The sequence below is a fragment of the Mustela lutreola genome, chromosome 8 (assembly GCF_030435805.1).
Source record: "Mustela lutreola isolate mMusLut2 chromosome 8, mMusLut2.pri, whole genome shotgun sequence".
Classification (NCBI taxonomy): Eukaryota; Metazoa; Chordata; class Mammalia; order Carnivora; family Mustelidae; genus Mustela; species Mustela lutreola.
This window is the reverse complement of record NC_081297.1, coordinates 22,943,428-22,956,230: the sequence shown is the minus strand read 5'-3', so window position 1 is coordinate 22,956,230 and position 12,803 is coordinate 22,943,428. Positions and strand designations below refer to the sequence as shown.

The 12,803-nt window shown below is 39.9% G+C and overlaps 1 protein-coding gene across 6 annotated transcripts in view; it reads left to right on the top strand.

Moving 5' to 3' along the window:
- CACNB2 (calcium voltage-gated channel auxiliary subunit beta 2) overlaps positions 1-12,803 on the top strand; it is a 380,480-nt gene that overhangs the window by 7,704 nt on the left and 359,973 nt on the right. For all 6 annotated transcript variants that reach the window (XM_059184005.1, XM_059184000.1, XM_059184002.1 and 3 more), the window contains exon 2: positions 2,353-2,445. In XM_059184005.1, the coding sequence (XP_059039988.1) occupies positions 2,357-2,445 (89 nt within the window). In that variant the 5' untranslated portion in view covers positions 2,353-2,356. The remainder of the gene's footprint in view (positions 1-2,352; positions 2,446-12,803) is intronic.

Sequence of the window (12,803 nt, the reverse complement as noted above, 5' to 3'; positions counted from 1 at the left end):
GAAATTTTGTGTGGTTTTCACAGTGCCTGTTGTGCATTTGTGAACAGCCACGAAAAAGCTTACACACCAAAGCAGCAGAGTAATAAAATATATTTATCATGAAAAATCTGAAGCAGAAGACAGTGATAGAATTTCATATTCTCTTTCCACCCATTTCAAAATGGTATTGGAAAGACACATCACGATGGAGTAAGATTATATTTTGTCTTCGTTCTTAAAGATAATCTATGCCTCTCATGAAGAAAAACAATGTGTTTTAAAAAAAGAAAGGAAAACAGTGTGTTTAACACAGGTTTGCCCCTCCCCCCCATAAGAAACATGTTAGGCCTTAAAAAATTGCTTTCAGAGGTAATTAGTCTTTTCCCATGTTCAATAATATAAAAATATTTTTAATTTTAAAGAACTTTTCGTGCTTTATTTTTGTGTTTGTAGGCTTTGGAAGACACTTCTGTCCAAACCTTTATATAATAATTGGAAAAGGAAGAACACTCTTGAAAGAATGTTATTTTTCAACAGTTTACTGAATAGTGTTTACATAAGTATAAAGAATAAGCTGCTAAGTGAGAAGAACCTTGTATGATACACTGTGAAAGCCCAGCCTAGGTTGTCTTTCCTTTTATGAACTTGAGAGTTAATTAAATGCCATGGAAACACATTTGTATTATATAAATCCCATAGATACTTGAAAGAGAACAAACGTGGTTAAGAAAAATTTTTGCTTTAAGATTGTACTACCCTCTCACTGATTGCAAAGTCATCTAAGTTACTCATAACACAAATGTTCGTAATAGATCTTAGTTTGCCTAAGTACTACGTATACCGTAGTTTATAAGATATTTCTTTTTTTTAATGAAAACCATCTGTGTGTATCAAATAGAACAAAGTAGTATTTTCAAAACCTGGACTCTGCAATTTACTCGGCAATTTAAAAAAAAATTAACTTTTGTAAATGCTGATAATCTCATGAAGTCTCTTTGAACCTAAGCATTCTTAGCATGTTACGTCCTTCACCCCAGCTTTACCCGACTCTTCCAATCTGTACGTGGATATTACTTTTAAAAATATCATTCTGAGCCCTTATCATTTACTAGATCTTACACTAAATGCTATGAATCTGTTATTTCGTTTAATTCCTAAACCTGTGAAGTAAGTAGCAGTATGCCTTTTGAAGGATGAGAAGACTGGTGTTTGGAGCAGTTAAGACATTCGCTCACAGTCTGCAATGGCAGGAGTCCAGCCGATTTGCTTTGCACCTAAAGGCACAGTTTTGAGCTATTTTTCAATTATATGTTAATGGCCAGTATTTGCAACAACTTTACCTATGCTTGCCATTAAACAGAGATTGATGCATTGTTTGTTCTTAGAGCTCTGAGTGTAGATAAATAATAATAGAAAAAGCAAGTTCATTCGCATAGGTTCATGCTTGGCTCTATCCTGGTATGGAAGCAAACGGTCTTGCTCTTAACCTCCTGTTCTTAAATGCTTGTCTTCTTATTGCTATTTTCCTAATAAATTACCTATTTATCTAATTATTCTATAAAATTTTATTCTATGAAATTTATTTTTCTCACATTCTCAGTAAAATCACGAAGTGATTTTGATTTTCCTATCACATGCAAACATTGCCACAATGGGCCCGACATTTTTATAAGGCATTTCAATGTCATCCAGTTCATGACCACTTACAGAAGAAGCCTTTCACCACTTCTGAAGCCGTTTCTAGATCCATTCGGTCAGGGGAGGAATTGGTACCATGTTTTCATTCATGTTCCATGTAGACGCGTGTGTGTGTGTTGTGTGTGTGTGTGTGTGTGTGTGTGTATTTCAAGGTAATCAGAATTCATATTATACAGTGTTCTTCGGCTACCATATAGTTCTACAAGTAGCTGTGGGATTACAAATTAAAACATGAAAAAAAGCAAAAATGGAGGCCCAGTGGCACTGGAAATGGCATCTCAGGGCAGGCAAGACTGTTGCCTTTGTGCTGTCCAAGAGGCTTGGACTCATGATCTTTTCTCTCTCCTTACAGCTGCAGCTCTGCGCTCTCCTGCCCTGAAATGCTTGCTTTTAAATGTTTTCTCTTTGGTGGCTTTGCCTCTTGACGCCCCATATGCGAACAGATAACATAATTTGTTTTAATTCAAGAATTATTAAATGCTTTGTCTAGAAACCTCTTCTCCCTATTAACTCACTGTTCTTGAAATAAGTACTTGTGATTCCAGCAATAATAATTTTCAAACAATGCCCATATGATGGCAATTTATAATTTGTTTTGGTTTTTGACTTCTTCCTAGCAGTAGGCCTAGATTTCTCATTTGCCTTTTTTTTTCTTTTCTTTTTTTTTTTTTGCAGTCATATGGGAAAGGAGCTAGAAGGAAAAACAGATTTAAAGGATCCGATGGGAGCACTTCCTCTGACACTACCTCAAATAGTTTTGTTCGTCAGGTAAGAGAGCTTTTAAAATTTCTGTTCTGGAGAAGTATATTCAAATGAATTTTGTTGGTTTTGTTTTGTTTTGTTTTGAAGGTGATTTTATACCATTATCCTTAAGACTTATATGGTGTTATACTTCTAGTTGAAGTGAAAATTGTGCCGTTTCATGTGATAATTAAAATATTTAAATTTTAAGTGAGACCGTGCAATAATTACAACCTTTCCTGGCAAGTTGGTCTTGCCAGGAAGAAGGATTTCTTCTTAACAAAATAAGGGAACTCCAGCAGAAATGATTACAGATTTGGAGGTTTTCTTCGGCTGCGGAACAGGGCATCTCAGTGGGTATCTGTGTGGCCAGCTATGAAATCGAAATACTGGTGTTCCTCTCGCTTTTTCTTTTTCCCTCTCAGAGTTCAGGCTGTCAAAGAGGAAATCGTGTTTCGTCTTGGAATGTTTGAAGCTACTAAGGTTAAATAAAGCGTGCGTTATCTTTGAAGAATAATTTAAACTGCCTTTGGAGACGTAGCCTTTATGCCAGGTACCAGGCAGTGTAGTCCTGGGCAGCAGTTTCCAGCCGTCCCCCCAAAAGTCAGCATGAGCGCTTTCCGCATAGGAACATTTGTATGTGCTAACAGAAGGGACCAGAACCCCCAGAGCAAGAGCACAGGCAGCCCGATGACTGAGGACAATAGGTTCTGCTCTAGACTTAAGTTTCTTCAGGTGTAGGTGTGTATCTTCATTGAACATTTCTCGGTGGGGAAGGAATTGCACAGGATAGCGCTAGACAGAACCTGATTCCACGGCCCAAGTTCCCCCAGTTTTTGGCTCTTGTGCTCAGGAGTAATTTGTCGGTGACCGCTTGCTCCCCAGACCATGGAGGTCCACCAGAAAAACTACTCCAGTTCTTTTGGTTGCCAACTCTCCCCATTGCTTCTGGCATCCCTGCTCCCACAGCTCTCCCCCACAGTTAGTTAGTAGCTTAAATGTCTATACCTGCTGCACCAGCAGCGATTCTGTTCTTGGCTGGTTGCCCCCTTCTTCCCCTGTCCTGACAAAGACCAAGGATGGGCCCTCCTGGGTCTCGCCTGTTCCCACCTTGCAATGTCAGGAATGCCAAAGGCATGTCTGAGTAACTGACACGCAACTGGAAAAATCTTGGTTCAGGTCCATGCCAATGAAGAATTGCTTCAGTGACAGGAAATTAGAAAGAGAGTTGGTTAAGAAAGAATGGAGCTCTTTTGCTAAGAAACATTCAGAAAGAGAAAAGGTGGAGCCAAGCATGGCCCAGCCCTGGAGCTATGTTTTACTGGTGTCAGAAGGAGCCAGGAAGGGTAGCAGAGGAGCCAAAGGTGTGTGCGTTGGCCTGATGTCATGGTGGGCAGAACTGGGGCGTCATGGTCCTGAGAATGAATGAAGGATCTTGAGAAATAGCTTCAGGAAAGTTACCCAAGGCCTTTTCCATGTCAAGCATCCATATTTATTCTGCCTCTGGGACAAGGAGATTGAACCAGAGGAGTGAGAATCCACGGCCATGAGTCATCATCTCAGGGCCAGCACTGGAGGACCCGAAGCAGAAAAGAATAAGCTTCTTAGGACCCAGAGTAGCTGCAGCACAGCCACACAGAATGAGAGGCAGCTTGTCGAGATTATGTGGAAAGAAAAACTGATGTTTCGAGTGGGCAAGAGATTGTGAATAGAAATTAATCATACAGAGCCCGTGATGGCCCAGTTTAGCTCTGTAACGATGTCCTTCCAAGACAGTCGCTGGACTTCATGTTCCAGTCGTGTCTTTGGCTGTGAATTCCCCTTTTATGGTGTTTTGAGAGCTTAATGCATTACGTTCATTCATTCAGGAGTGATTGCCGCCCTGCATGTAAGTTACCTGGAATTTCTTTTTTGTCATGATAGCTTCCTATTGGCTTTGTGTTCTCTGGGTGTGAGATTCTGTGCTTGAAACACAATTACAAATAATAAAGAGGGGGGCACCTGGGTGGCTCAGCTGGTTAAGCGTCTGTCTTTGTTTGGGGCCCTGATCAGGAGATAGCCTGCTTCTCCCTCTGCCCCTTCCCCCCACTCCTGCTCTCTCTCTCTGGCGCTCTCTCTCTCTCTCAAATGAATAATTTAAAAAAAAAAACCTTCAATAAAAAATAATGAGAGCTGTTAAACTACTTCCTGTACATTTAGATATATATTGCTAAAACATATGTGAGCATTTAAGAAGACCAAAAAAAAAAAAAAAAAGTCTATCCTAAAGGTCCATCTTCTGGAAATAAAGCCTGTGTCCTTGAATCTCAACAGAGTAAGGTGTTCCATATGGCATGGATTTGAGGTCATGATTACACAGGCTTGAGAACCCTGATGTACTAGCGTCTTTCTGTCACAGAAGGAAAACCAGTGTCTTTGGCAAGAATAACGAGTCTAAAAACCATAGTTTTCCTTTGATAATTTAATCTCTATTTGTTTAAAGCAGCATTTGTATTTCATTGCTATTTGAAAATAAGCAGAAGCTACCTTTGCCAGAGCTAGATACATACTAGAAATGGCATCATCAGAGTGTCTCAAGAAGTATATCATGGATAATAATGATAAGCATATGTTAGATTATTAAATAATCTGGAAAAACATCTTTTAAGTATTTTCTTTTTATCATAAGTAGATGTTTTGTTAAACAAGTGACTCATGCCCGTGTATGTTACTTCCTTGTCTGTGGCTGGGGCGTATGTACAATTGATGTTGGAAAAGTAGTCCCTGTAAGTAGGATCCATTTAAAAATATCTTGCAGTTAGGTTACATTCCTGCCCTTGAATTAAAAATGGTTTCCATACAACTTTGAAACATTAGAATTATATTTTTTACAACTATATCATTTGTAAAGACTTTTAAGACTCTTTGGGAAGCACTGGGTACTTTAGAAAGCTTCAGAGGTTGAAAATGTGAAGATTTCATTAAAAAAAAAAACAATTGAGAATTTAAAAAATAAATAACTGACAGAATATCATAGCACTTGTTATGAACAAAGTTGGAGGATCCCCAGATTCCTGTGCTGATTGTACTTGGAGGGTATGTATGGAGGCAGCAAGGTTAAATGAGCTCATAAGAGTGGGACCATTAATCCCTGTAGGACTGGTATCCTTGTAAGAGAGAGATACGAAGAATATGCACGCTCAGTTAAATAGCCGTGTGAGAGCATAGTGAGGAGATAGCCATCTGCAAGCCAAGGAGAGAGGTCTCGCCAGAAAGCCCACCCTGCCAGCTCTGTGATCAGAAAATTCCAGCCTCCGGAGCTGTGAGAAAATAAATTTCTGTTGGGTAAACCACCCAATCTGTGGTGTCTTTATGACAGCCGTAATAGACTAATACAGGCATATATATATAATTGGGCTTGAAAACAGGCCTCTTTTAATTAATTTAGTTTCTTACTTTTAAAGTAAACATTCTTACCGATATGTAGCATATATGCCCTGAGATGCACAACTCATAAGTGGTTCATGAGATCTGAGATTTCATCAAGTAAGCACCTACGTCACTACCACCCAAATCAAGAAATCCGTACCCTCTGCCCCCTAGGCTCCCTGTTTTGACCCTTCTCAGTCATTTTTCTTCTCATGCCATAAGTTCTATGGGCCCGTTTTTAGAGTCTTGTGTAAACAGAATCATTTTATGCCTGAATTCTTTCACTCAGCCTTATGATTGTTGAGTGTATGTATGTTGTGTGTTGAGATAACTGGTGCATCTTTTTTGCTGCACAGCATTCCATTATGTGAAGACACTGCTAATGTTTATCTCCCCTACTGTTGCTAGACGTTGGGTTATTTCCATCTGGGGTTATTGAGAGGAATGCTGCATTATATAGTCCTACCTTTGGTGTGCATTTTTGGTATGGTTTTATGCGTTTCTGTTCCACAAATGGAATGGAATGCTGGGTCCTACCTATGCATTTCTTTTTTCAAGATTTTATTTATTTATTTGACAGAGAGAGATCACAAGTAGGCAGAGAGGCAGGCAGAGAGAGAGGAGGAAGCAGGCTCCCCGCCGAGCAGAGAGCTCAATGTGGGGCTCGATCCCAGGACACTGAGATCATGACCTGAGCGGAAAGCAGAGGCTTAACCCACAGAGCCACCGAGGTGGCCCATCTATGTATGTTTAACTTAAGCAAACACTGCAGTCTAGTGTTTCAGAGTGGTTGAACCAGTACGCATTCCCACAAGCAGTGGGAACAGTCTCAACTGTTTTCGTCTTTGCCAACACTTGGTATTGTCAGTGTTTCACATTTCAGTCATTCTTGTGACAGTGTAGTGGTAGCTCACTGTGGTATGAATATCCATTTCCCTGATAACTAAGTCACAATTTTCCTGTACCAGATTTTAGTCCTATGGCTATTTGATGAACATTATAACCATTTGTTGGAATATGTTGAAACCTATCGGAAAACATAGAGCATGATCATGAAGACTATAAGGTAAAAGGGTGAGAGGCATTTTTTCCAAGGGTTTTGGTTTTTTCCAAACTTTTTATTGTGCATTTTTTAGCCATCATTTGTGTGTGGTTTTCTAACTCAAGTTATTTTATAAGAATCAGTAGTCTTAAGGAAAAGACACTTACCCATATGTTTCTGCTTCAGATCCTAAAGCAGGATAACAGGTGCCGTGACAGAATTTTTGTAATCATTGGTCAAGATTCCATTTTGTTAGTTGATCAGTTCACTGTAAGTTGATTAAGTAAGTAGTCTTCTGGTCCTTCACGACATCAACTTTTTTGATGTCCTAATATTTCAAAGTGGGGATTGGAGAGAAATGACGAGTACTTATCATTTACCTCAACACGGATGGAACTGGAGGGTGTTATGCTGGGCGAAATAAGTCAATCAGGAAAAGATAATTGTCATATGATTTCACTCATATGTGGAATATAAGAAACAGTGCAGAGGATCATGGGGAAGGGAGGGAATCTGAATGGGAAGTCATCAGAGAGGGAGGCAAGCTGTGAGAGACTCTTAACTAGGAAACAAACTGAGGGTTGCTGGAGGGGAGTTGGGGGAGGGTAATTTGGTGATGTGATGACCATTGGGTGTTATATGCAACTGATGCATTATTGAACTCTACATCCAAAACTAATGATGTACTATGTGTTGGCTAATTGAATTAAAAAAATTTTTTTTAATGTGTATTGAAGGATGACTTCACACCTGAGTGTGGTTAATTTCCCCCAGGACATTGGTTTTATGCTGGGGCTCGAGGGAGGGCCAGAGTCCTGATCAGTGCTGCAGTCTGGATGCTATCCACAGGGGTAGGCTAGGTATGGTATATTGTTGGTAGGGCTTTCCAGGGGCTCCAGGAAACAAGGTTGCTATGGCTTCTACTCTACATAAGCTTGCTGTCAAGTGATGGCCTAGCTCACTTTATAAACTACCTTTTTTTAAAAAAAGATTTCCTTTATTTATTTGAGAGAGAGAGAGAGATCACAAGTAGGCAGAGAGGCAGAGAGAGAGAGAGAGAGGGGGAAGCAGGTTCCCTGCTGAGAAGAGAGCTCGATATAGGGCTCAGTCCCCAGGACCCTGAGATCATGACCTGAGCTGAAGGCAGAAGCTTAACCCACTGAGCCACCCAGGCACCCCGGCCTATCTTACCTTATACATCATGCATTTCAAGGAAGAATTTGTCCCGCCTAAGGTTTCCTAAAACCATTAATTGGAGGGAAAGTTAATCGTGGTGTTTTTTAAAGTCTTTTGCTTTATGTTGCAGCCAAAATGTTACCTTTTATGCGATATGTGTTTTGAGTATACTGAACTTAAATTTTTCGTAGTTCTCATTTATGTAAATTATGATGTGAGGAGACTTATTTAAAATGGTTTCTTTTCAAGAAGGAGGTTAGTGGTGAGGGATATGGTTAAGAGACTGGACTCTGAAGACAGGCCACTCAGTGAAGTCACGCTCAGACATTTACTAGTTAACCTTTGAGCAAATAGATTAATCTTTCTGTTCCCCTGCGTTTTTCTCTGGGGAATAGTGCCTACCTCCAAAGTTAGCTGAAAGGATTGCATGAGTTCAAACTCGTAAATCGCTTAGAGCTGAACCTGGCATCTAGGAGGTACTATTGAAGAGTTTATTACTATTGCTTATGAATATCATTACCCATTGAGAACACTGGTTAAATCCTGACTAAGGGGCACCTGGGTGGCTCAGTCAGTTAAGGGTCTGACTCTTGATTTCAGCTCAGGTCATGATCTCTGGGTCTCAAGATCGAGTCCCGTGTCAGGCTTGGAGCTCAGTGCGGAGTCTGCTTGAGATTCTCTCTCTCTCTCCCCCTCTGCTCCTCCCCCTCTCTCCATCTTTCTCAAAAACAGAACAAAACAAAACCAGATAAATAATAATAATATTAGGGAGAATAATAACAGCTAACTCTTATTTGAGATATATTCTGTCTGTATCTCCATTATACAGTTAAGAACATTGAGGCACAGAGAGGTCAAGTAACTTGTCTACAGTCACCTTGCAAGTAGGGTTGGAGTCAGAATTTGAATCCAGGTGGCTAACCCCAGATTCTTGCTTTTATTGAATATGTTACATCTCCTCGTAACAGAAGCTGTGAATACATAAAATCACCAATGAGTGTATCATTCATTCAGCTGAGGAAGACATGTAGAAGGATTTCTACCCATGTTTTTAGGATGAACGCATACAAAATTAGTCTTCTTTTAACTTCCTTCGCCATAGGAAGGTGAGGATGTCTTCAGCATTGTCAGCATCCCCTGGGCATCATGGTTTTAAAAACTAAAACAACACACCAGTATTATTCCATTCCTGGTTCATCAAAAATTGCTTCGAGTCCCAGTTGGTACCGTCGTTCAGCCCACTCCGTGCCCGTATCAGTAATGACAAGTGGAGAAGTAGCAACGTAAATGTCTGCTTTCCCTCTCATCCCACAGAGGTCACAGGAACGCGCCCTTCTTAGAATCCTGAAAGTCCTTTTTCTTTTTCTTCTTTTTAATGAACTTGGATGTGGGCTCATGGCCACACACAGCATCTCACTGGTCTGTTTGAGGTCTAGCTGAGGCTGATGCAGTCCATGAATCATCCTGATTGTGAATCTGGGTAACATTAGGTGCATATACAGCACTTGGGATGCAGTCGACCTGTTAGAAATGTTTGGTCTGCTTTTTAGGTCTGTTGCTTCCTAAACAGGCATTTTAGTTTTAATGTAGTCAGAAGCAGAAAGTGTTCAACATGACTTCTAGGCACCCTGAAGAATTAACAAAGATGATTGTTCAAATTGTTTCTGTACCAAACCGTGTTTAATCCACAAAGCCATGGTTATCTGGGATTTATTAAGATAATTAAGATAACCGAAGTTATCTTCAGCTCAGGGAAAAACACTTTGTCCTCTGGCTCTGCATTGCGAACAGATACGTCGATAAAAGAACTTCATTTATCATCATAATAAGGCTGGAAAAGCTGCCATTCTTAAAGTTTTTTGCATGTAGTGCCTTGCATAAAGTTATAGCCTATGAGAATGATTAAGTTTTTCGTTAATGTAGCTCTTCCTTCCCAACTTATCACAGAAAGAAAGAAACAAACAAAGAAAGAAAGGAAGATCGATCCATCCCTGAAGTCTGTTGTTGAAAGAGGAGAAAAGGAGAAGAACTAGTAGTTTATTTTAGCACGAGAACCTAAGCGAGTAAATTAATTTACTGGAAGAAAAATAGATGGAAAGGAGTAACAAGGCCTGCCTGGCATTGAAGGATAGAACATTTGTGCTGTTCTTTTCAAGAGATTGTGCAAGAACTGCTAACTGTATAAATTCCTTGATACTGCCAAGGTCAGGGGAAACTATGTACATCAAAGTCAAGGCAGCTCATGGGGGGCAGAGAGGGGAGTGTTACTAACTGCTTCTCAGTCCACTCAGTTCTATGCTGTTGTCTCTCATTTCTCCATTCTTTCTTTTTTTTTTTTTTCCTCCTTCATTTTCTTAAAGACATGTGTTCTCCCTGGCTACATTTATGTACCTGGCAGTATTCCTAAGATGAACACCAAATGCTGAGCGGATGCCTGGCAGTTTGCTTTATTTGGATGAGTCCCCAGCAAGGCAGCTTTCATTCAGAGTACACCGTCCTCTGAGCTCTGCTGTATGCGCTGCCCCGGATGGCGGGGGCTGGCGAACGGTTTCCACTGATAACTTTCCCAGGTCACCTCGTGGCACCAACAGGTGTCTCTCGGGCAGAGACTTCAGCCCTAGAAATGAACAACTCTTTTTGGAATTTTCGAGGGCCATGACTCCTTGGGGCTCACAGGGAGAACGCTGCGACTGATCTGGGATTGTGCTCGCCGACATATGTTGTGGTTGTAACGAAATAATCCTGTAGCTTCTAAGAGCTTCCAGAATACAAATCAGGATGACAAAATGGAATGAACCAAATATTTAACAGAAGGTTGCATGACACTTTCAGAACATGGTATTCTAAACAAATTCCGTTCTTTTCCAGTACCATGTTCTTGGTGCTGCTTTTTTGGACCTTTTATTAGTTCAGATTGGCTTTAAATACGAATGATTAATCACAGAGACACACAGTCTATTTTTTAGTTCTGTTTTGCAAAGACAGATTAAATTGTGATAATGATTACAGACTCCAGGCCTGCGTAGACTGATATGTTTAAGGTTGGATAAATCTTTCAGCCCTTAAATACTGGCTTGTTGCCTTGTTATGCTGTATTCGTCACAAACACAACTATAAATAATAATGTGGTAGATTTATGGCCACTGTGATTTCCTGTAAATGGCTTTCCATCTTATTAGGCATTCACCTAGGTTTTGTGAATGGCAGGATCTGTTCTGAGACGTCTTAAGAACTCTTCTTAAATATATCAGTAGAAAAATATTGAGCTTTTCAGTAAAGAATTCCCTTGCTTTTCTGTAGTATAAATCTCCTTACTGCCATAAATGTTTTCCTTTCTTCTTTTAGGAGACATACATATTTTAGAAAGTACTAAAACAAAATTTAGATTTTTTTGTACTTCGTATAATTAGTTTTAAAATGTCTTTTTTCACATAGTTTTTGTGGAAGGACAAGGGCATGATTAGATATGGAATCTGCCTCATTCTCAGACTGTTTTCCTGTATTTAGAATACCTGCTCTATGAATGAGGTTCAATTAAGATCTCTCATTATTAAAACAGTTTTGCAGCTCAAGGCATTTCTATCTTTGCATGTCTTTTTTCCCCCATTGTTACAAACATATAATTTGAAAACCCAGAATTATTTCTGGAGGTGTTTTGAGTTTCATTGACTTTCAGATGTTTCAAATTACAATATACTTTCCACTTACACCTTATTTTTGTTCATCTTCTGCTTGGTCCATCTGTGCATTCTTAGAAGTCATAGACCAAAGTCACCTCGTGAGATTGAGAAATTACAAGTGATCTGATATGGAGTAACGGGTATAATTAAGTCAATGGAGTTTCTTCATAGCTCGTGTAAACTAACTAATGGAGTTTCATTAAATACTGAATTTACAAAAAGTGTGTGTTTCAGTTGACCCCTAAACTTTGAGAAGTACCACTGAAGATCACTCACTTAGCTTAAGGTTAATTGTTCATGTGTCTTAGGCCTTCACAGGCATAGGTAGTAAGTAGTCTGGTCCAAGCAAGGAATTGTCTTTTATAAATGGAAATATTGTCAGCTTCTCTCCCTATTGATTTGTTTCTGGAATTCTTCATGTCTGACGATTATCAGATGCCAAGGAAGTCCTTTTTGAGGTTTTGGCTTATGTCTCAAAAATATTTGCTATGGTTCAGCTCAACAAGCAAGTATTCCAATTCTATCTCATCATTATTTCACATTCATGACCAAGCGAGTGTGTTTATTACAAAGACCCGAGGTGGAGAGAAGTAACCCAGCCCCCGCCTGCTCCTCTGATCTTACCATGCTTCCTTGCATCATCTGCTTATTTTAGAGTCTGATCATAAAGGAGGGGAAAAAACAGGAAAATGGTCACAGGAGGCGGGGAGAAGCTTTCCATGGATGCATAATTAGGAAAATATAGTTGAAGGTCATCAGGAAGTCCCTGACGTCACGTTCTGTGCCATCCATCCAAAACTATGATCAAGTTATAAAGAGTTATCTTGGTTCAGGACCTCACATCTCCCTTCATGATTTCCTTATATCTTTGATGTCTGTAGAAAAGTTCCAGTACCCATTCCTTCTTCTACTTTAGACCTGGTGGCAAGAAGCCCAGGGGACTGTTTTTGACAAAGCTTGGACTTCTGACAAGGACACTTTACCTGAACGCTGCTTTCTCTTCTCCATCCTGTCTGAGTCTGGATGTTATGACCTCACCAGTTTTTCTTTCCTGGAAATAATATTTTCTCTCAGCCAGG